General features: G+C 42.5%; 2 protein-coding genes and 1 long non-coding RNA gene across 3 annotated transcripts; 2 read left to right on the plus strand and 1 right to left on the minus strand.

The window, feature by feature from the left end:
• Positions 1-8: 8 nt before the first annotated feature.
• On the plus strand, positions 9-22,419 carry LOC115402177 (uncharacterized). Its single transcript, XR_003933093.1, has 3 exons — positions 9-84; positions 9,984-9,990; positions 22,406-22,419. It is a non-coding gene; the product is annotated as an uncharacterized LOC115402177 (long non-coding RNA).
• On the minus strand, positions 8,508-10,244 carry LOC115402174 (protein S100-A1-like). Its single transcript, XM_030110648.1, has 2 exons — positions 10,103-10,244; positions 8,508-8,920 (listed from the first exon to the last, which is right to left on the minus strand). Exons 1-2 carry the CDS (start codon positions 10,241-10,243, stop codon positions 8,714-8,716), a joined length of 348 nt encoding a protein of 115 aa, XP_029966508.1. The 5' UTR covers position 10,244; the 3' UTR covers positions 8,508-8,713.
• On the plus strand, positions 19,900-20,945 carry LOC115401715 (cholesterol 25-hydroxylase-like protein 2). The gene is given in 4 exon segments (XM_030109999.1): positions 19,900-20,469; positions 20,472-20,834; positions 20,837-20,905; positions 20,908-20,945. Coding segments are annotated over 4 exon segments (891 nt in total). The 5' UTR covers positions 19,900-20,048.
• Positions 22,420-23,543: the final 1,124 nt, after the last annotated feature.

Below are 23,543 nucleotides of genomic sequence, written 5' to 3' on the forward strand. Positions count from 1 at the left end.
TTTATTCTATGTACATTAAGAGGGCAGGACTTTGGGTTGTGACATTACGGGTTTATGAGGAGACTTGATGGTGCTAAAATGAATGTTTGACGAGAGAAACGTGATGCCCTGAGTCGTTTCCTATAGATATCAAGGGTAGAGGTTGGAGAACGATGACAAATACTGATACTTATTGTCATGAAGCAGTAAAATTTGAAAAATCACTTTTGTAATAAAAAATTTACTGCATGACAAAGCATTCAACTGTGTTTGTTTTTTGTAGTTTCTTGTTTGTGCTAAATGTGCTAAAACAGAGTAAAAAGAAAGCTTAGTTTCTTGACAATGACAAGAAAAAACTGAATCTTCATTAAATCCGAGCTTCAGTCACAGAATAATTAATTAAGAAGAATTAATATTCTGTCTGTAGGTATTATTCCACACTGAAGTGTGACATTATACATCCATCTAAACTGCTGAACAAGGCAGAGACAGTCACACCTACAGGCAAGTTTGGCATCAAATCCAAAGGTGCAATGTACAGATTTACATATTATGCCCCAGTGTTTGAAATTATTTACCAATTAAAGATCCAACTTGTGAAGAAAACCACATTTTTTTTCTCTAACATGCCTTAATTCTCACAATTTCTGAAAAGAAATCTTGAATTTAAAAAAAGAGAAAAGGAGAATACACTATGAAATGCATGTTTATAAGTAATGTAAGAGGGTTACGGTCTTCAACACAGCTGCATGTTTTTAATAGCTCAACATGAAGACTCACAATAAAATCTAGATGTGATGATTCAGACACACAAAAACCAAGTCGGACTGTTTTATAGCTACGGTCTGAAACCATCAGTGCAAAGGCTGTTGTTCTCCATATGAGAACTTGTTGAAAGACTGTGAAATAAAAAAAGAAACAAAGTTTCTGTTTCAAATACAGCTTCACTCCTTGGCATAGAGTGTGCGGCTTTACCTCGATTTCAAGATACATCTATCTGTTTGTCCAGCCTGCTGATGAAGATGCCACCATGAGGTGAGGATAGATTTATTTTTTCTCTCCCTGCGATAAGATCGTTCAGCAAATCCCCTCCATCAAATCGAACCCTGTGTGGATCAGCTTCCTCCTTTTTGCTGACCGTCTGAGGGACGTGCGAGTTTGACAAACGTCTGAGTTTTGTAGCAGTGGAGAGACATCCCACAGCCACGTTCCCTGAGATGGGGTGCGTGCGTGCGTGCGTGCGTGCGTGCGTGTGCGTGCGTGCGTGCGTGCGTGCGTGCGTGCGTGCGAGAGAGAGAGAGAGAGAGGAGAGAGAGAGAGAGAGAGAGAGAGAGAGAGAGAGAGAGAGAGAGAGAGAGAGAGAGAGAGAGAGAGAGAGAGAGAGGGAGGATACCTGCCTGACATGTGAGCTGTGCTCACTGACCTGCTGCAGGGTGCAGCTTCTTGTTGTTGTTGTGGATAATAAACTTCACACAGATTGCACCTCGTCTTCACTCACATTTGTGATTTCTGGGGACGGGGTGTTGAGGTGGAGCTGAAATCAGGAGGACAGAGTCTGAACTACAGTTTGTTGACTGTAAACTTTTGTGTTACTTTGGTACAGGGACACAGTTTTAACACTATTATGATAAAATAGTCACACGCAGTTACTGGAATTCACTGAAAATATTTCAGTTTCCTTTAGCGGTATGCAGCTTATGATTTATCTCTCCTGATTGTTATGAACTTCTTCATTGGGATGTACTTAAATAAACTGTGTCTTTTAAAATCAAAATAAATCAGAGGTGTCATTTCTCATGAATCAACAGTGATGCTAATTTGAATAAAATGAATAAATTAACTGAGGATTTTCTTTTTCAACCTTTTACAATGATATAAAGCCTACAACCGGACATGTTCCATGAATACATTGTTTGGTTTTCATCACATTTACATTATATTTAGTTTTAAAATGTTTCTAAAAAAACATCAGTTCTGATCTGAAATTACTCCATTACATTACTTTCTGAACCAGTCACAAAGATGGCGACGCCTGGTGTTTCCACAAAGTGTATTTGTCACACAGACACACATTTTTAAGCATTTACAGTAACCCACTGTGAGCTCTCTGCAGTAAGATAAGCACCCGTCGTTAACTTCCAGTCTCCTGTCTTGGCGATTAACCGCGATGCCACGCGGGACTTGCGTCGTGCACGTGCGTCTGCCATAACCCTCGGATGTGTCACCGCGGCCGGCCCATAACGGCCCCTCGCTGTCACCGCTACCAGGAAAACAGCAGGCGATATCTCTGGAAATAACGACGCGGAGGGTGCAAACCAATGGGGCGGCCCGCGATTAAAGCCCCCGTAGGTCCGCTATCATCGATACACACCTGCGGCCGCAGCTGGTGATCAACAACCTGCTCGGATCTTTACAGTGGGGAGAAATGTGCGTGTGTGTTGCATTAATCAACACCTCTGATGGTCTTTCAGCAATCTGGTTTTAATAGGACGGGAGCGGGAGGTGTGTGTGAGGGAGCCGTGCGGGAAGCTCTTCTTTCTGAATTCATCCTTTATGAGTCATTCCTCCTCACAGTCCTCACAAACAGATGTCAGTGTGGTTCAAACATTCACGAAATGGGAAAACTACAACAGGCGAGACAATAGGCAACGACGAAACTAACAAGTCGGACATCGGCTCCTTCAAATAATGAATTGGGTTTAGTCTGTGTGAAGCAAGTCTGAGCAAATCATTATTCTGACGACAGTAAAAATGATCTTAACCCATGTTATGCATCATCGTTCAGGTGGAGCAACTTGTCAAGACGACTTATGTTGTTGCAACTGCAGTTCTACTTAATTTGGTGTGTAACATAATTTTACATGATTAGAATATTGCTTTATTGCTGGGGAGGAAGAGAGTTAGAGGGTTAACCCTTTATTGGCCAGGTGACTTCTGTTTCACACAAACACATCAGATCGAAAGAATGACGACATTATCGTTCCCTCTACAGGCTCTACTGGAGTCCTCTACTACTACTGGAGAAAGACATGAACGCAAAAATAGAATGATCCTATTCAGAGGACTTTGTAACGCTACAAATTATTAAATATATATGTGTTTTGGAATTCTAGTCTGGAAAAAAAAGCTCACTAAATGTTTCATAATCAGTAAATGCCACAAAAACACAAACAGGTGAACACTGGGTTTGTTGAACCCACCTTAAACTGCTGTTTACCTTTACAAAATAACACTGCAGCTCATGAGTTGAAAATAAACACATAGCTGGCTTCCTCAGTAAAGCTGTTTTTGTGTCCTATATTTGAAACTGCGTCTTGCTGTGCCCCGTCAGTCTGAACCTTCTCTCTGTGCTCGGCGATATGATGAATGAACAAGCCCTGTGACGCATTCACTCCCCGACGTGAATAATCCCAGGTAGCAGAGAGTTTTGTACGAACCATTGCACACAGTTTACGACACCTTTTCTATAAATTCCAAGTTAAAGTGCACAGGACCGTATTTTACACCCGAAGCGGTCGAAGCGCTGCTCACAGGAGTGTTTCGGACTGACAGCTCTGGTTTGTCGATGCGGATGCTGAGCCGCTCCGTTTTCTCCACAGACTGAGGAATTAAGGCTGACATTTCAATCTAGCATCACTCAGTGGAAGATCATCAATAATTTGTCAATTACTCTGTGGTGGATCAGAGCAGACGCTCAATATTTTGAGTGCCGTGCCTCTCGGAATATCACACTGCATATTTATGAAGCCGCGGCGAAGCGAAGCCAACTGTTGCTTTAAAGATAAGTTGAACCGTTCAGTCTAGAAGCAAGCAGTGTGTGTTTCCTGTCTGAACCCACAAATGAAGTTGAAACAGATCTTCTCTAGATGTTTTTGGCCAAAATGATGCGGATTTTTTTGTTTCAGAATGAAATCTTTGCAATCACATTCATTTTGTCTTCACTTTTTTTTTTCATGCACACAAAATGTACATATCAGGGTTTGTTAAAGGAAAACTAAGGTGACGTTACTGACATGAGAAAGCAGCAAATACACACACACAACACAAAACAGATGCACGCAGACACAAAAGTATGGGAATTTTGGCCAACGTGGAGGCCCGGGGCGCTGGTAGCACTAAAGTGGAGGTTGGATGAAAACCGAGCTGGATGAAGCACCGAGCTGTTCCCCAACGCCACCATCTGCCCAGCAGTGTCGCAGATCTAACACTGACCATCCATGCTGCTGTTTAAAGCCTATTATTTATTTTATTGCATTTTTTTGCTCAGTTTTAAGCGGATTTGATTCTTTCAGCTCTCTTCAGTCTTTTATATGTTTAAAGAATTTTAGTATTTTCAGCTGATTTTGACATTTCGGTAATTTTTTTGTGAATGGTTTATCCTATTTACAAAGTTCTGAACATTTTTAGCCATTTAACTTGTTCTTTAACGGAGTTAAGAGTCACATTTGTCTCGTCGAGCTGCAGGATTTGGAAGATATTGCAGCAAACTAAAAACGAGGAAAATGCTTTGTTTTTCATGTAGAATTTGTAAAGGTAACAGAGGCGCTATAGAGAGGCTGAGGAGCCACATGTGGCTCTAGAGCAAATTACACACTGTTTTCTAAATGTTAAGTAGCTTAATTTTGTATTAACTCTTTATTTATTGACTGTTCTAATAACCTTCAACACCAAAAAAATCGATTTTTTTTTTTTTCCTGAAAAACAAATCTGGAGTGAAATCAGCAATATTTGTACTCATTAATGAAGTACACACCACACTTGCTCCATTAAGTCCACTTCACCTTTCATTTTCCCTTCACTCATCAACTGACTCTTTAAATAAGCACAGAAAATGAAACCAACATACACACACACACACACACTGGTCGCCACTAATGAGGAGTTATGGCACTGACAGTGACGCACAACGTGACGAAACACGGGTCGCGGACAGCATGCGGGAGATAAGAGCCCCGGGCGGTTTTTGAAGACATTCGTCACAGGTAGCGGCCACATTTGGACGGATGACGCTCGAAGTGAGGAGGAGAAAACCGTCCCGGAAACCTCTAAACGCACCAAACCTGACCTACAGCAGCGGTGATTTATCTGCCGTCCGGGTGTCCGGTAATATAGCGGTTTCTCCTCAGGCAGTTTCTTCGTCCTTGTCCTGTCCTTCCTCGTCACTCTCTCCTGTCATTATTGAAGAGCTGTTCCTAAACAACTGCAAAAGTATTCAGATCGCAGGCCAACCTGTTTGATAAATTCTGAAATAGAGCCTATAAATAAGACTGACATGTTCAAAAATGATGACTGTTTTCTTAGTAGCTGATCTACTGCTGTATTTTGCAGTGGAAAGTAAATACACTGTTTTCATGATTTAAAAACCTTCAAATTATGACTAATAGCTCCATACAGGTACTCATTTCTTCCTCTTTGCTTTTTAAGCCGGTGTTGTCATAACGTCAGCAGCTAAAGAGCAGCATGAGGCCGTCAGAAGAGGATGTCTTTCAGTCTGGAAAGGTCTTTCAGAGCTCTCCACTCTGCTTGTTATAACTCATATGGATGTCAAACTGTTGCTTTTTTCTCTTTGATGGACGATCCACCAAAACTCAGGACAAGAGGAGAAGTGAGGTCTGGAAAAAGCCCCAAATACTGAATGCCAGTAACTGCAAGTAGCCTGTCAAAGTGCATGTTCACAGTCAGGAAGAACTGGAGGAGGAGAAATGAGCTGACTGGGCTGCTCGTGTGTGTGTGTGTGTGTGTGTGTGTGTGTGTGTTTACCTCCACTAAACATCACTTGTGAGGCTGAATCAATAGCCTTTTTTCTATTACTGCATTTAAGCACATGTAAATGTGATACATCCGATTTTCCCAATTACCTTGACATGAGGTCTCTCATGCTCTTTCTATACATTGTCATGAAGAGGATACTTTAAGTGCCGTTATTTAAAACATCAGCGATGAAGTTTCCATAACACAGCCTGTGTCTTGAAGTTGAGAAAGTCAATATTCTACCAATCACTGCCCACTACTTTAGAGTTGAGTTTTAGTTCTTCACTTGTGATTTGATTATTCCCATTAATCAGATTTCTATGGTCATGTAAACATTGGTGACAGCTGACCTGCTCTGCCTGTGCCACCTCAGAGGATTTCATGTTTTTTTTTTTTGCATGTTTGTTTAACCACACTGAAAGCATAAATGTATTTTATTCTAACACACTGATACAAGTAGATGAAATATAAGAGAACTTTTTTAACTTGCCCATTTCGCCTGTCCTGGATGTTTTGCCCGCTAACCCTCTACTCTCATCTCTGATTCCGCCTGTTGGCTCTAACATGCGAGCTGTGGCTGCAGACACTCCAGTCTCATTAATTGCCCTGCCTCATTAGGGGAGTTTTTTTTTTCTTTCCCCTCCACACCACCAGGACTTCATGACTCCACCAACGCGAGAAGCGACGATCTGGTCACGACTGATGACTCAATGCTAATGATCTGCGGGAAAAAGTTTTCCGCAGCTGAGAGGGTTCCTGGTTCCTGAAAGTGAGACTATAAATATCCACTTTTAAAAATGATCAAATGACACTTTGGATTGATTGCAACCTTTTAAAAACTGAACAAAAAAACAAAAAAAAAAACACTATAATTACTGCATGGCACCCTGCTGGGGGAGATGCGGTGATTATGCTGCTCGATTACAGCCAATCACACAAATTGCATTGTAACGGTGACGGTTTGTGCAAGCGCCATCTGCAAGCATAAAAGCGCCACTTGCCAATGCATTTGGGTTTCAGTGATTTTTTTTTTTTTTTCTTCTCCCCTGCGCGTCACAGCTGAGAATGTCAGAGCAAATTAACTGTCTGGTTTGGTATTTTGGGAAACGGACTCAGGGAGGAAAACCCTGAGAAGATTCAGCTTCTGCCGACACGTCTGTCCCTCCTCAAAGTTGAGAACGTCTGCGTTTCCGCTGGAGGGGGAGACATGTCGGTGTGTGTGAGAGGGTGTGTGTGTGTGTGTGTGTGGGACCCAGGTGCGCTCCGGTCCTGGGATCGCCATGCGTCATCCAGACAGGAAACGCCGTCATTTCCCAAAGCACAGCCACTCTTGGACTGGGGAGATAAAGTGAGAGAGGGATGAATGACGCTGGCCCGAGTCCACAGACTCACACATTCAGAACTGAGAAAAGTCATTTTGCTCAAGTGGAGAAACTTATTACACGCTCCACTCTGCTCCCACAGTTTATCTGATCATAAAAACCTGATCCGATTTTCACCAAACGTCACAAACGGGAGAGTGGACACAGAATTTATTTATTTTATAATTTTGCTTCGTTATTGATTACAAGATTGAATATTTTGCTTCACCAGATGTGTGGACCTGAGAATGTGGCTTGGCTGGACTTCCTGTCTCTGGTGAAATATCAAAGACAGATTGCAGGACTGCCACTTTGCAAAGAAAAGGGAAAACATGCTAGTTTTACTTCAATAAAGGCGATTAGTCTTCATTTGTGTTACTGAAAAGTACTGAGGCTACACTTTGTAGGGAGGTTCCTGGAGCCTTTTTAAAGATTTTAAAACTTGTCCTGGAAATGTATTTTGTGTATGAAGAGTCAATGGAAGCTTTTAATCGCCATATTCAAAATCCATATTGGACTTTAAATGCTGTAGAATAACGAGGCTTTTTGCACCGTACTGTTAGATCAGTATTTCACCTCCTACACAGTAACATCCTTGGTCAATATTAACTTATCTTCCACAGAGTTATTGTTTTGATGAGTTTAAACAAATAAAGCATTACATTACATCTAAACCATTTTCTGAGACGAGACATTTAGAATATTACGACCCGGGAAGTAGAATTAAAATGCTGTGTGTTATGCTACAGAATCTCCTCTGGATTTTCCTACTGACACCAGCAGACACGGTTCAGTGTAGGCTAAAATATCAACGCTTGACTTGATTGTTGCGGGGCATCGCTCCTCTGTAGATTATACGCCAGTTTTCAAAATGACACATCGTAAACGCCGTTTTGACAAGATGACAGCGTCAATGTATTTTTGTTGGTGCATCTACCTCGTAAATAACAAAAAGTCATGATATTTAGTTGCCAGAAGGTACAGCGTTTTCATTTACTGCATTTTATTTTTACATTTTAGCCCCCGAGAGCCATTCACAGGATGTAACATTAAAATCAATACTAAAAGCTAAAGGCGTGAATTTTAAAAGCTTTCCAGATGAGTCAGGGAGGAAATACAGACGCACGACGCAAAAACACGACACGACACAGGCTGTTTACAGTGAAGCCCCGACAAAACACTCGGCACATCTACTGTGATCCCGCGCACTTTTCCATGACTCCAGCTTAGCTGGAGCGTGAGGGGAAAAAAAAAAACAGTTTCCCCGGAGGATCAGAGACTGACAGCAGAACTGACAAGGGATGGAAATGTTTCCCACTAAATGCACCATCAGGAAAATATTACACATTAACCATCTGACATTTGAAGACTGGGCGAGAGGGGCGATCCTGTAGGGACGACAAGAAACTATGAGGACATGCTTTTTTTAAAACCGGTTTTCAAAGGAGAATTTCGGTTTAAACTGCAATGTACATAATTCAAAGGTCACGGAGTTGAGTTAAAATGAAAACCAGTACAATTTGGAGACACAACGCTGAACAGCTCCAGGCTGCAACACCTGTATTAAAGCTACACTCAGCTCAGACGGTACTATTACGAATCATTCAACTAAGGGGAAAGGATCAAACTTCAGCTGGAGATTTACAGTAGTTTTTGTTGTTGTTGACATATCTACTTGGCTTTCTCATCTGCTGCTCCTGGAAGAAGTCGTTGCAGGCGACGGTGAGGGCGGCCACCAGCACGACGAACTCATTGAAGTCCACCTCGTTGTCTTTGTTCGAGTCCAGGTCGTTCATGATTTTCTCCACAAGCATCGGGTCTTTCTGGGACTGAAGCGGGAGAAAAGACGAAAGCGAAAATTCATACACACAGATTGATCCAGTTAAAACACCTAATACATTGAGGCCGATGCTGGACAGTGGGGGGATTCTGCCGTCGGAGCCAGGCGGAAAGCAGAGCGATGTTGCTGTTAAATGACCCGTGAGCTGCCGCCGATCGCTCGCGACATTTACTCCTCTGAAGAAGACACGGCTTTCCTTTCCACCCTCTGCCCTCAGAGGCAGCGCTGATCTTTCTTCTATAGCGGCAATCATTAAAGATCAACATTTCGCCAAAGGTTAGGAATTAAACCCCCCAATCACACTGCAGGCACATTTTTTTCCAGTAGAGCTGCGTGCGTGGATGGAGATACACTTTATAACTTGGAAAAATGACACAATCCTTCATTAGCAGTCAGAGATAATCAATAAACATGAACAGATAACATTAAATATATAGTTTAAGTCATTCTTTTTATTAGATATCTCATTCTGTGTATATCAAGGTATGTATCTCTAGAAATCCCAGTATGCATTTATACATCCCACTCGGTGTCTATTAAAGCAATAAATTAAAGTAATCGATTACAGGTCGGCTGAGGTGGAGATAAAGTTACCGGCGCGGTTATCAAGTGTCAAAGTTTCCCGAGAGCAAGAGTCTCAGTGAGGCTGCTTCTATTCTCAGAGGTGACTGCAGCCCACGGGGAGGCGGGGACATCATGAGGATGTCTATATTTGGAGGTGATATGGGCCACCAAAGACGATGATGATGATGATGATGATGATGTGTGAGCACCTGAGGCTTCCCTTCCCAACGAAGGAGGACAAGCGAAGAAGAAAAGAGGAGAAGGATATCTGAAGGTATCTCTAAGCTCTCTGTTAAAAATCGACAGGCTCTCAGCTACGCGCCGCTATCTCGGCGACGCAGGGGGGGCCGGGATTTATCTTAAACGACCTTATCCGTCTCCTTCCCCACCTTCTTTATTTCCTGCGGCGCCATGATGCGGGAGCCGCCGGCGGTTTACGCTCCGACAGCAGGATAGCAATCAATGAGGCGACAGCATCGCCCAACAAGGTCAACCGTGTCGAATCGTGTGGAAACCGCTCTACGTCATGTGACCTTCAGGCGAAAAAAGACACTACGAAAACTGGTCCAGGTGGTTGAATTATTTAAATAAAAGAGTGTGTTTTTACCGTGAGGAAGTCGGTGAGCTCGCTGTTCAGCAGCTGCTTCAGCTCGCCTTTGTTGAGCTTGTATTTATCCCCGTCGTTTCCCGAGTAGTTGTAGAAAACCGTGATCAGCGCGTCCATGGCGCCCTCGAGCTGGCTCGGCATTCTGCTGGCAGGATGGGGGGGGGGGTAAAAACTTCCTGAGAAGCAAAACCGTCGACATGCCCATTACCTCAAAAGATCGTTTATGTACGCCAGAGAAAATTGACGGCAATTACGCGCCGGCGAAGGGAAGTCGCCTTACCTGGTTAGAGTCCCACGCAAATGTGACGAGAGACGCCGCGGCTCCGCTTGTTTATGAGGAAATGAGGGGAAGGTAAGTGGGCCTTCCTCTATCTGTGCGCCGATAATTAATTCCACAGGTGAGACGGCCATGGCAACGCTCTTCCTCTCCTGGTTTTAATCAGCGTGGTTCAGTGAAAAACAAAACATGTACCAGTGTAACCCTGCGGGCCTCCGGGGAATTCAGCCGTCTGCATCACTGAACGCTTCGGCAGGACGGGAGACCGTCAGGACCCGAGCAGATGGAATCATCCCAAAACTACAGGACCGGGTTTATTGAGGTGATTCTTTGTCTTTGCGTCAACAGTAAACGATATCTGGAAGCTTTGAAAGGTGAGTGGAGATGGAAACGAGAACCCTAAACCTGCCCCGTTTGAGTTGGATTTAAAAAAGAAGGGCTGAAAAAGGTGCTCTGATTTATTAGACTTTAGTTATTTTTAAGTATCTTATTTATAAGTTATTTTTCTTACTGTTATTTTGCACTTTGAGTATCTTATGTGTTTGTGTAAACTGTTTTTTTCTCAGTCTTCTGAAAATTTTATATGATGTTTTGCCTTTTTTTCTCTTGACAACTTTTGCCTTTTTATTTCATATTTTTTTAAAAACCACCCATTTCTTTTCATTTATTTCTATTCGGAGGTTGAGGCCATTTTGAATGTCTCTCAAAAATTAACAAGTTCATAACAGATTTAATGGGAAAAGACAGGATAAAGCTGAATCCATATGGACATGCAAACACAGAATTTGAGTGTGTAAGCTGAAACAACGGCTTTTATCTTTACTTTACTCAGCAAGAACTCTGCCGCCATGTTTCATAAACCAGCTCTATCACCCTGCTTCTAATGTTTGCTTTTTTTACTATAAAGTTCAGACACTTTTCTCAAAAAAAAAAAAAAAACAGCAGCATACTCAAAGTACGAGTTAAGACTTTTCAAAGACTGAAGTTACTTTTTTTTTTTCTCGTGGCATGTACGAAATGACCGCCCTGCTGAAGGAACAATGCCAACAGTGGGCCGATGTCTGGTGAGGCTCTGGGGAAGCTTCTGGCTCCTGAGAAAGTAACACTGATGACGGCAGAGTGATGTGAACACGCTCATCTCAACTAAGCGTCATCTAAAGCCTTCCAATTCAAAGTCCTTTTTAGAAGCTCAAAGTTTGATCACCTTCTGAATTCTCACTGAATGCTCAAACCACCTGACACACACACACACGCACACGCACAATTCTAGTAGTCCTCTAGGAAAAACTGAGTTCAGAGTCGAAGAGGAGGCGAGGGATTGAACCATGAACTTCAGAAATGGAAAGTGATCCGCTCCACCAGCTGAGCCCCAGTGGCCCAACGTGACTTAAAAAAGGTGAAGAATAGAGAGAGTCGGGGCGTCAATAAGTGAAACGCGTGTTTGTCGGCTACATGAAGCTAAGGTCCTGTTTACGCAACGTTTCTAGTGAAAATGTTTCCCGTTTGCATTTTTGTTTCAGAAAAAGTTCAACGTTCACACGGCAGCGTTCAACGCTGACGGCGATGTAGTTTTCCTGTAGGGCCACTAGTAGTTGCTGCTCATTGTTTTTACAATAAACCCCCCCACACACACACACACACACCCACAGAGATCAATACACTGCAAAGTGTAACAACGGCGAGTATCGTGGTGCGCAGGTGCAGGTGCAGCGTTTATGCCATTGAACTTTTGTGGAGGAAAGGGACGGAAGCTGCGACACCCTCACAAGTATGTGGCTCTGTTGTCCCAGACACTAATTCAGTGTGTTTTCTCACACACTTCTTACAAAACCACAACTAGCCTGTGCAGAAATCAGAGCTGGAGCTCATATCGTACATCAGTGACTCTGATCTACCGCGGCTTCACCACGTTGCCTTCCGTGTCTGATAGATGAGGACTTCTTTCGGGTATGAAAAGCTGCAGCTCTGGAGGAACTGCTGCAGGACTAACCTGGAATTGGGACGTTCCATCAAAGTTCTGATTCAATTGTCCAGCACTCAGAACAGATTACTGATAGATATATAAAATGATCTAAATCAAATAGTTTAAACGCATTGGAGGTACAAGAGCAGTTGCTTTTCTTGTACACTCAGAGGGTCTTAGCCTTTAAAAAAAAAAAAAAACCTGCTGTTTGTGTTGAGATTTTTCAGTTTCACCTTGTGATTCAAGAGGTCACCTTGTCAGTGCCGCTTTTTTTTTTTTTTTTTTTAGCAGCTGCAGGTTTCATCTTTGTCATTCTGTGTCCGTTGTTGCCCTCTCATACGTGACTGCCCCCCCCCCTCATCTCATAACTGACGGAGGAGAATAACACTCCATCCAGCCCCCGGCCCCCAAAGACCTCCTCGGGGACTGAATTGTCAGGTGCGCCTGCAACTTTTCTTCCACTCGTCGACGCCGCCACCGAGAAAATAACTTTCCATTTGTTCCGGTGATGAAACAGTTTCCCTCGCAGCTGAGCGGGGGAGTCGCGCCGCGAAGCCCGAGGCCTGAGCGGACAACACATCGGCTAGAAACAAACACAGAAAGCATCTTACCTGCTTCAATGTGGGGTTTCTTTTTTAATCCTCGTAATTACTATATATGTTGTTTTTCACCCACTAAATTCATGTCGGGGTCTTGGAAAGTTGGACCTGACAGATAACATTTGTAGGTTTTTCAAAGTAAAACAATCTTGGCAAATCAGGTTGTTCTGTTAGCAAATCCTTTTCCTCGTATCATGTGATATATATACACCCCATTTTAACACTTTCTGAAAGCTGGATTCCTATTGCTGGTATAGTTTGATTTCACTGCTCACAGGATGATGTGGGACACAAACTAATGAGTTGTTTTTGCTTTTCCCATCATATTTACTGAGAAAAAGATTACATTTAAAACTATGAAAACCCACAAAAAATCTCTCATTATCTCCCTGAGTACACTAACAATTTATTTGCGATTTCACGAAGAACTTAGTTGTAATGAAAATGTTTTCACGAGCCGACATGCTCACCTTTTGAAGTTACCAATAAAACTCGATCATATTTTACATTTTAACATCATCTTTTTACCTAACAAGTGTAAAAACAGTCTGTGAATGCCGTCGTCTTTCACCCACCTGACCTGACAGACGAAGGACCATTTCACACCCTTGCGTGCATCCTCGGATTTTCTGCATAATCCTGAAGGTCGCTAACAAGACCAACGTTCCGGTGCGTTTTCAGTCCCCTGCTGCAACACAGAGGAAAAGAGGCAGAATTAAGATAACTACACTGAACAATCCCACTTTATGTAGCAACATATCTCATCTCAATTTCCCTCTTGGGGGATGAGTGCCGATTAAAAAAGATTGTATGAGAAGAAAAATGTCTGCATTTAGACTGATACACCAGAGTTTTGACTGTACTGTAAAAGTGAATCCGCTGAGCGACGGCACAGTGCTGAAATCAAACACATCCCACTTTCACATCAATACTGGTACATTTCTTATCAAACTGTCAAAATGCCCATACTGAAACTCAGTGTATCGGTGTGCGATACTTCACACACGACCCTCAAAAAGCAACAAGAAGAAAGGTACAAAGAGACATGCTGACTGAGGATCACTACACTGGTCAAAGTAAAGGCTGGAAGGAAGTTTTATACACAGCTTCGCTTATTTCAGAGGTGAAGATGAGCAGAGGTTCTCTAATCTGTGATAAAATCTGTCTACACTCTTTTTTCCAGCAGAAGTTCACAGTGGGATGCAGCCTGCAGGTCACATCTCAGAAAGGTCACTCGTCAATCACAAATATCAGAAAATGTTCTTTGAAGTAAAGCTGTGAAGACCTCGAAAGTCCTACTATAGTGGAAAAACATCAATAGACATCAGTTTACTCACTGCTCTTCTCTTATTTTTGGTGGAGTAATGTCATTTCTTACAATAACAGTATCGACTCATTTGATCGATTAATACTGTATCCACTTTAATCGTTTCTCTCACAGAATTTTACTGCCATTTGGAGCACTTGCACCCGGGAGTGCTTTATATAATACATATACAATTACTGTATTTCCCCACTATAAGGAGTTTTTAAAAACTTTTTCATATAGGCGCACCGCATTATCAGGCGCGTAGAATAGACAACCCAGTCATAACTATGACTGAAATATGACTCGCGTAAATTAATCTATAGAATCCTGTCCAGGAGCAGTGCTTTGCACAGTTTTTCATGTCCCACGCCTCTCTTTTTAAACTAATACATTTCAATGAGAGTCGCCCGGCCACGCCCCCCTCACATTAAATGAAGCATATACTATTGTTTCTTTTATTCAGATGCTCAGATAATAGCCAGTTTTACTATTATTGCCCTGTCCACGCTAAAGGTAACTTCAAGGTGTGCTAGATCAGACCGTAGAGCATTATGGGAACCGTGGTCAAAACAACACTGACTGACAACCGGGTGGTCTTTATTATTACCGTATTTTCCGCAAAAAAGGCGCACCAGACTATAAGGCGCACTGCTGGTTTGTAAGAAAATTAGAGGCTTTTAGGTGTGCCTTATAGTGCGGAAATACGGTGTGTGCTAAATTCCCTGACTAAGTTTTAAATGTCAGCAAGACATGACAAATGTTGGTTGTCGGCAAACAAAATGAAGCAATCACGTCTTGCTGAAGTTCAAAAGTAGAATTATAAAATGAAACAAAAGACTGAAAACAATTAAATGAACTTTGGAAAACTCTTCCTATTAAGATCAGAGCTGCTTCCTCTGTTGATTCTTTTAAATCATTGCTGAAAACCCATTTCGTTTACTGGCTTTCAATTCAAGCTGATTTTAAGGCCTTTTGGTATTACAATTTGATTGTATTAGCAGTTTGGTTTCTAAATCTTGTGTTTAATGTTTACTATAGTAGATCTTCTGTATGTAATGGTTTATTGAATTGGAAAGCCCTTTGGGGCAGTATGTTTCCGTTTTTAAATGTGCTATATAAATAAACTCGACCTTGACCTAAATGATCATAAAATCAATTTTCTCTCCGCATATAAATTGTATTGTTTGAACTCTACTTGTGACACATCCATTAAAACTTAAGCGTTCATCAGTTCAGGAACAGGAATTGGCATTCCAGCAGAAGAGGCTCATTTCCGCCCCCAAGATGCTAGATGTGCACGGTATGTTAATTTAAACATTTTGGACAGAGCTGCAGAACGAATGATGGTGAAATCATATTAGACCTTCAGATCAACAGTAAGAGAAGACTTTCATAACGTGCGTGCTAAATAAAGTTAGAAGTTTGCTCAGAGCTTCCTGAACTTCGGCTCACAGAGATGCCGTGGTTGCTGTTTTTTTCTCGCTGACACACACAAACACACACACGCAGCGGGCCTGTGAACAAACCTGCTGATGTGTCTCACGCCGACTCTCAGGGTTCTCCAGCCCTTTGTTCAGCGGCGGGCTGACTGGACTCTCTGTCTTCAGACTTGCACCTGTTGATGAGGCCTGACGTGGCTCTGTCTCTGAGGATGTGCTCTTTTCAGAGCTGCAACACACTGTGGGAACAAATGCAGCCACACAGCCTGAAGCGGAGAATCACAGAGGGGGAGAGAGAAAGGGCCACACAGACGCCGGGGAGATACAAATGTGGTCGAAAGACGATTTGCAGAACTCTGAATACCAAAACTAATAAAGTAAGATCATTATAGACTATGCTGACAGGTGTCGGTGCATCGGTGTTGAAATTTAAATTTGATAATATAACGACAAGAAAGATAGAAGTTGCACAATCTGTGGATTTCCAGCTTTGTTGAGGAAACTTGCCTCAAAGGTTTTTCATTCTAAAACTGAAAATGAGAAGAAAAATTGTCCAGAGAGACAAATAATAACATTGATGTGGATTTTTAACCATCTTCTACTTGAGCCCTTAATGATGACAGCTGATAATGAGAGTGACAGGAAAACTCTCTACATGTCATTTCATGGTCAGCAGTTCACCTACAACAACTGTCTTTGGACTGACTACTGGAGAGAACCCAGGGAGAACATGGAAACTTCACACAGATTAATGCTCGTGTTTCACGTTTCCTTTTTACACTTTATAGAATTCACAGTGAATTCAGTTTGACTTTTCTCTTTTTTTTAGTGGAGCATTTTGTAACCTTGGTTTTGACGAAGTATGATAAATGGGCATTCTTATTACTACCAACAAGTGGATTTACTGTGAAATCCCTGCTAGCCTGAATACTCTCACTTTGAGGCCAGCTGCTCACATCTGGATTTTAATGAAGACAATAAAAACACCTGTTTAATTGTTTTTAGATCCCTCATTTAGATTGTACCGAAAACAGACAATTTCCCCTCATTTTTATCTCACTTTCTATTCCCTGTTGCTGCATACGTTTTTAAAGGCGTTCTGTCCTGTGTCGGAGGTTCTGGATGTTCTCCCTCATTGGCACTCAGGGGTGACGGGAGGAGTTTCACACCTTGTCATCCACGCTTGATGCTGCGTTATGATCGATGTTGCGACATGCCGAGATCCACTTCTCATTTATTTTTGCCAACATCCTCCTGCCAGATTCAAAAATGCCATGTCTGTCCGGTGACTTCTTGTCATTGGAAGGTGCAGAAATGCCAACATTTCCACTGCATTCCTACAACCCCAATAACTTCATAGTTCTGAAAGTGACCAGATCTTCTGCTATATATTCATAAAATATAATAAAATACTTATTTATTGTGTGATTTTCGGTTAATTTGTTATGGGTTATGACTTTAATACAAAGGACCCGGAGGAATCATTAAAGCCGGGGGCTGTTGTTATTCTGTCTGCAGACAGCGTGCAGCACTCCACACGTCTTCACAGTGTGTTATCAGTGAATCACTCCTTCTTCACACATCTTAATAAATAGGCTACTCCCACGTGTCACCGACATGTCCAACTGTCCAGGGAAACCCTCTGCTGCTCGTCAATCAAGAGCCAATTATTCACATTGTGGGTGGTTAAACAGAACATTTCAATATTATACAAAAAAAAAAAAACCTTATTTAAAAAAAATGAATTCCACATTAGGATGAACCTGCCTTTGAGCTTGTGAAGTCAGTTCTCACCTTTAAATCACCCTAAATAAGCTCACATCAAATTACTTTTGAAATAAGCAAAAACTGACGTGTTTGTAAAATAATTCAGCTTTCCCTTCATTCACGTTTTATTCTGTGACTCTGTCAAAGGTCAAAACTGGGTTTTTACTGCTCCCTAGTGGTTGATCATCGCAAATGATGCACCTCAAGTGAATTTTTCTCTAAAAAGATACTGTGAACACCATCTGCACGCCTCACATTTCTTTAGAACTAACAACAGAAACTCAGCGGCGACCAAACAATAACACAAAGAATGATGTTGCTTCTGCAAACATTTACGAAAAGAGCGAGACACTTCCTGTTTAAATTGTCTTATATCAACAATATCATCAGTGTTTCGCCTCTATGCTTTGGAAAAGCATGTTTGCTCTTCAGTGGTGCACCTTGTGACACACAGGACACAAAACTAGTGCAGGTGACTGTGTGTAAACAATGACTGACTTTTTAACAAATCAAGAGCCTCATTGAAAAAACTCGCAATCAAGTGAGCACCTGAATTCAGAAGAAACAAAGAAAACTGAATCACTTCAATGTCCATTAAGCCAACCATTAACCAGGTCATCTCTGACCTACGAGATTTTTTTTTTTTTAATCAAATCCAATCAAGTTTTTAAAGATATTGGACTTAAAGGCCAACTATCTCAGAATTTTAAGACAGCTGCATCTGTCTATATCTTGATATGGAGGGAATCAGCATTTAGTGCAGTAAGTAGTATTAGAGTAAAAATTGAAAGGAGGTAATCAGAATCGACCAAATTCTCCGTAAATAATCTAAATGGACAAGTTCAACCAATTGTGCATTTTTTTTATTTTGCATATCTGTTGCATTAACGAACGAAAAGCCTCCAAAATGGAGTTATAGGCATTTTAACAGCTTGAGCTACAAGAGAACCATAGGAGAGTAGAAACCATCCAGTTATTGAAATAACAGCTAATACAGTGCAGAGGAGGAAGGACGAGCGAAATGTAAACATCCATAAACCAATGGCGAACTCAAGAGAAAACATAAAGAAGATACTTTTTTTATATATAAGCATTTTCAGGGAATATGTTCATCTGCTTCCAAGATGTGTGGCAGCACTCACCTGTAGCTACATCAGGCGAAAGCAGAAGTTTGTAGAAGGATTCCACTGAGCGCAGAACGCACTCACGTGCTCGTGAGCTTCAGCCGTGTGCGTTTGATCTTTACACCTGGGTCTTCCTGGTCACATGACCTCCTGTGTGTTGACTTGAGGTTAATTAAGGAAAGATGCAGCCTCTTTGCTATTCTTTCTCCTCACCAGTAAACAGCAGTCGTTGCATTATCGTGTTTCCTTCGATGATTTATGACTTTCTCAACTGATAAGCCGCATGATATATCTGCTACCTGCTTCAGACAGGAGTGTCAAACTTCATCTCAAGAACAAATGTCAGGTTTACAATGTATAAAACAAAAAAACTAAAATTTTAAAGTTTAAATTAACAAAGTAATATAAGTAAGAATAATTAATAAGAGAAAATTGAAGAGAAGAAAATAGTGTTTTCCTCTGTAATATTAAAAATTTGCTGTGTCATCCTTCAAGTTAAAGTTGGCCCTTTGTAGACAGACTTGGTGTATTTATTTATTGTTTTGTCATCTATAATTAGATCTTCAGACTATCTGCTTATCAGTTTTGTTTACAAAGTTGTTACATTCTGATATTCCATGAAAATGCTGCTCTGTCAAACTGAAACAAATCTGTTGAAATCTATGACGCCTGACTTATAAACCACATGGTTTCTCAACATATTTATTCAGAAATCCAGTCTGAACAGAATCATTGAATCACTCCACAGAGATGACAGCTGGGATTTCTGCTTCACTTCAGTTCTGAACAACGATTTCCTTTTTCCCAGTAAACCAGACTCAAACTGAGCACCAAACCAATCCGCTGCCCAGCATCGGAGAGGAAGTTCTTTCTGTTTTGACAACTTGTCAATGATTAATTACTTTCGGGCTCGCGCTGTGTGCACGTTGGTGGCTCGGCACCATCCCAGTGGTCTTATTAAAAGACAACGGCAATAACACGCTCACAGTAACACGTAGCAGTGAAAATACGAGTCAATAAGATGCATTGATCTTGCTGGTTTTTTTTCTTCTTGTGGCTAAAAGACGAACTTCAGTGTGTTTAATGTGACGCAGTGAAATTCACAGGAAGGCGGAAGCTCTCGCTCCATGATTTGGGTCAAAAATGAGAGCTGCTGTGGCCTGGCTCCTGAGTCCTGGCTGCGGTCCTTGTGCCCGTGAAAAAAGGGGCCTTTACAGAGCGCCTTCTTTAGAATGCAGAGGGTGGGTGAAGGGGTGGAGGTGGGGCTTGAACATACATAAGAGACTGGGACGGTTCGCCAGTCCAATTTGGCACGGCATCGCCGGACAATTTGTGTGCCGCTTAACCTAAAGGAGGAATCTGATTGGACCCTTCCATTCATTTAGAGCCTCTTTATCCTCTCCTGAGGCTTGTTAGGAGATAATCCTCTTGGACCAGCCCTCTTTAGGAGAGAAACGCCAAGATAGTGATGAGAACAGGCAGATTACTAAGAAGCGAGGCTTTATCCTGGATGTCGGAGGTGGACAACGTGACTGGGGGCCAGTCTGGAGACCTGGTCCTGCAGCCCATTTGGGACTACCTCCACCAGAACCACCACGACTTCCTGAGGAGCCCCCTCTTCCCCGTGGCGCTCTCCATCACCACCTACTTTCTTCTGGTTGGTCTCTACACCGTGCTGGACCTGCTGGCTCCCTCCTGGCCCTGCATCAACCGGTACCGGCTGCACCCGGACAGGCTCGTCACCTGGCCCAACATCTGGACCACCCTGGGGGTCACGGTCTACAACCACCTGCTCTACATCTTCCCCGCCGCGGTGGCCCAGTGGCTGTGGAGGCCGCCGACCCCGCTGCCCCGGGAGGCGCCCACCCTCTGGAGCTTCTCCCTGGGAATCCTGGCTGCATGGTGGTCTTCGACTTCCAGTACTATCTGTGGCACCTGCTGCACCACCGGGTGCCCTGGCTGTACCGCACCTTCCACGCCGTGCACCACCAGTACAACCAGCCGTTCAGCCTGGTCACGCAGTACCTGTCGGGCTGGGAGCTGTTCAGCGTGGGCTTCTGGGCCACGGTGGACCCCATCCTGCTGCAGTGCCACTGCCTCACGACGTGGGCCTTCATGGTCTTCAACGTGTACGTCTCCACCGAGGACCACTGCGGCTACGACTTCCCCTGGTCCATGCACAACCTGGTGCCCTTTGGCCTCTGGGGAGGCGCGCCGAAGCACGACGCCCACCACCAGCGCCCCGGCACTAACTTCGCCCCTTCTTCTCGCACTGGGACTGGCTGGGGGGCACGCACTCCGTGCCAACCGCCTCCAGCCACACGGCCGCGGAGAGCCAGACGACATGAAAGAGGGAAAAGACTAAAGAGCCGGAATTAATCCACATTGACTCTCCCTCTCTCGCTCTCTCTCTTTTACTGAAACTCCCTCTTTTGTAGCTGCTCGTTCTCAGCTCTCCTGCAGACCAGTTTATCTCCTTTCTATCTCCCAGCATCCTCTTCTCTTTCCAATATTTTGATATTCTCACATTATATTGGTATTTTCCACTGCTTTCTAACAGAATAAGGATATTCTTCGGTGATAATCAGTCTAACATTTCTTGACTGTCTGGTTGTGTTTTTATTTTATGTACAATGATAGTATAGATTATACTGTTGTGTTATGTACAATTATCTCTTATCATAGAGATTTTTCCACCCGTGTTATTGCATTGATGTGTTTCTACATGTCCCTGTGGCATTCTCAGGTCCGTTTCCACACATCTGACACATGTTTTACACTATTGTGAAAAAATAAAAGTGATGAAAACACACTTAAGGTGTCTTCTTTCTTTCTTTGCTGAGTCCTACTGGGTGAGGGTAGATGGTGTGATCTGTCAGAATGATTACCCACGCGTTAGCACGTACGATCTCCATTCTCTCCCTGCTCGGCGCTGACCCCTCACACTCCCACACATGAATAGCGGTCTTTTAGCTGCGTCCCAGTATGACGCGTGGGCGAAATACTAATCCATCACTCTCTTTCTCGCTCTGAGACAAAAGAGTTCCAGGAGTAGTTCCTCCAAACCTCACACCTTTATAACAGCACTGTACAGTTTTCAAAATGTTTGTCAGAAAAATAAAACTTTATTGATAAAGACACCTAATCATTCGAAAATTGAGCAGAGAACATTTGTGATCGTGCACAATGTGATGCTTGCTTCCATTAAATGCATGATTTATTTTACAATCTATGTTTCTTAAGAAATTGGACTTTTTTTTACCTTTGCAGCCTCAATATTTTCAGGTTACAAATTGAATTGAACCAGACTATTAAATTCAACGGCAAAGAAATCATATCATAAATGAAAAATATGACAGGATTACATTATGTAATTATGATTATATAATTCAAATAAATTTTAAAGCTACAAAGTCATCAGCTAGTAATGCATTTTTTTAACTTGGCTGCCATCTGAGTTCACAGTTTTTTCATTTTAGAGCGAAAGGCGTGACTTAGAACTTTAAAAATGTTTAAAGTATTTAAGGATGGAAATATCTGCTCACAGCGCCACGTTATGAACTACGTTTATTTGAAAAATTTATTATTTGCGCAGCCAGGTTGTGGATGATCACTGCAGTGGTGATTACTGTGAGCGGACACTGAATTCTGTGAGTGTGTTTTGCTGTTTCTTTCTGTTTGCTCTGTGACGGACTGGTGACCTGCACAGGGTTTACCCTGGACCACGAACCCTGAACCCTGAACCCTGGACCTTTGACTCGTCCTCAGCTGGGATGGACTCCTGCACATCGTGACCTTGGTTAAACTGGTCCAGGGGATTAATAGGTGTGTTTTATGAGGACAGAATTGACCTGCAATGCAGAGTACCAAAAAACATTCACATTGCTTAAACTTCAACAAACTAGCCAGCAGATGTCGCTCTTCTTTCCAACATGGCAAGTTTCAAGTAGATGCAAAGCAAAGAGACTGAATACTTGTAGAAGAAAAAGTTAAACTCCTCTTTTATTATAGAGCTCTGTATGAATGTTTATGGATATTTACTTAACAGGTGGGTTGAGTCATGGTGTTGTAGTGGTGCTTTCAAAGCCCACACCTTCTCCATTACTCTCTGTGACTCTCCACTCTTTGTTTTTGGTCGCCGTGTTCTTTGCTGACATGCAGAACTGGTTTTGCATGTTTCTGGGGAAGTGACTGTTGCCACAGGTGATACATTTTCCTCAGGCACACTGAGACAGCTGCAGTGTATCGGTTTGTCTTTATTTCAACAATCCAACAACACTGTATTTAGATTCTATCCCCGTGTTTGGGAATCGCAATTTCATAACTGTTTCAAGTGTGAATTATTCAAACCAGCTCAAGAAATCAGACGATCAGCAGGGATTTGGCTGCAAGGTCATGAAAGAAAACTGATCCTTTGTACAGGAAAATGCAATTTCTTGTATTATTCTAATGTTGCATTAAGCCCTCCCACTTACAACTTTTAGCAGTTCACCTTCCACGCAAGCAAACATGTCAGGCTTGTCGTCCCTCCAGCATTGTTGCAACTGACAAGTAGTACAGAGAACATACCTTAAACATTTCATCACAATATGCGACACAAACCACAACATGAAGAAAGCATGTGTGCAACCAGGTTGTTACCTAATGGAAGCTTCCTATAGGCATCAAACCATTTATTTCTTATACTTGGCATTTATCAATTTTAACAGCCCCTTTGAAGAGTGACTGCACCCTCTCAATAACAGTTTTGATACCTTTCCTGTATTAATTCCCTTATTCACCCAGGAAACGGCCAGCCAAGCTGAGCTCAGAGACTGGAATCAAGGAAAACTGTGTGACAGAGACAGAATCTGATTACAAGTGTCTTTAAAACTGAACAAATACAAATGTTGCTCTTTCAATCACACACTGAAACTCCCTGAGAGGAGCTGCTTGAGCATAGCACAGTTGGGGTGTGGCTCTG

Source organism: Salarias fasciatus, chromosome 15, assembly GCF_902148845.1.
Source record: "Salarias fasciatus chromosome 15, fSalaFa1.1, whole genome shotgun sequence".
In the NCBI taxonomy this organism is placed as follows: Eukaryota; Metazoa; Chordata; class Actinopteri; order Blenniiformes; family Blenniidae; genus Salarias; species Salarias fasciatus.

Excerpts from the sequence above, each read along its gene's own strand:
- LOC115402174 (XM_030110648.1), bottom strand. The coding sequence starts at position 10,243 with ATGCCGAGCCAGCTCGAGGGCGCCATGGACGCGCTGATCACGGTTTTC. Across the intron at positions 8,921-10,102 it reads AGCTCACCGACTTCCTCACG|TCCCAGAAAGACCCGATGCT; the intron begins GTAAAAACACAC and ends CTCCCGCTTCAG.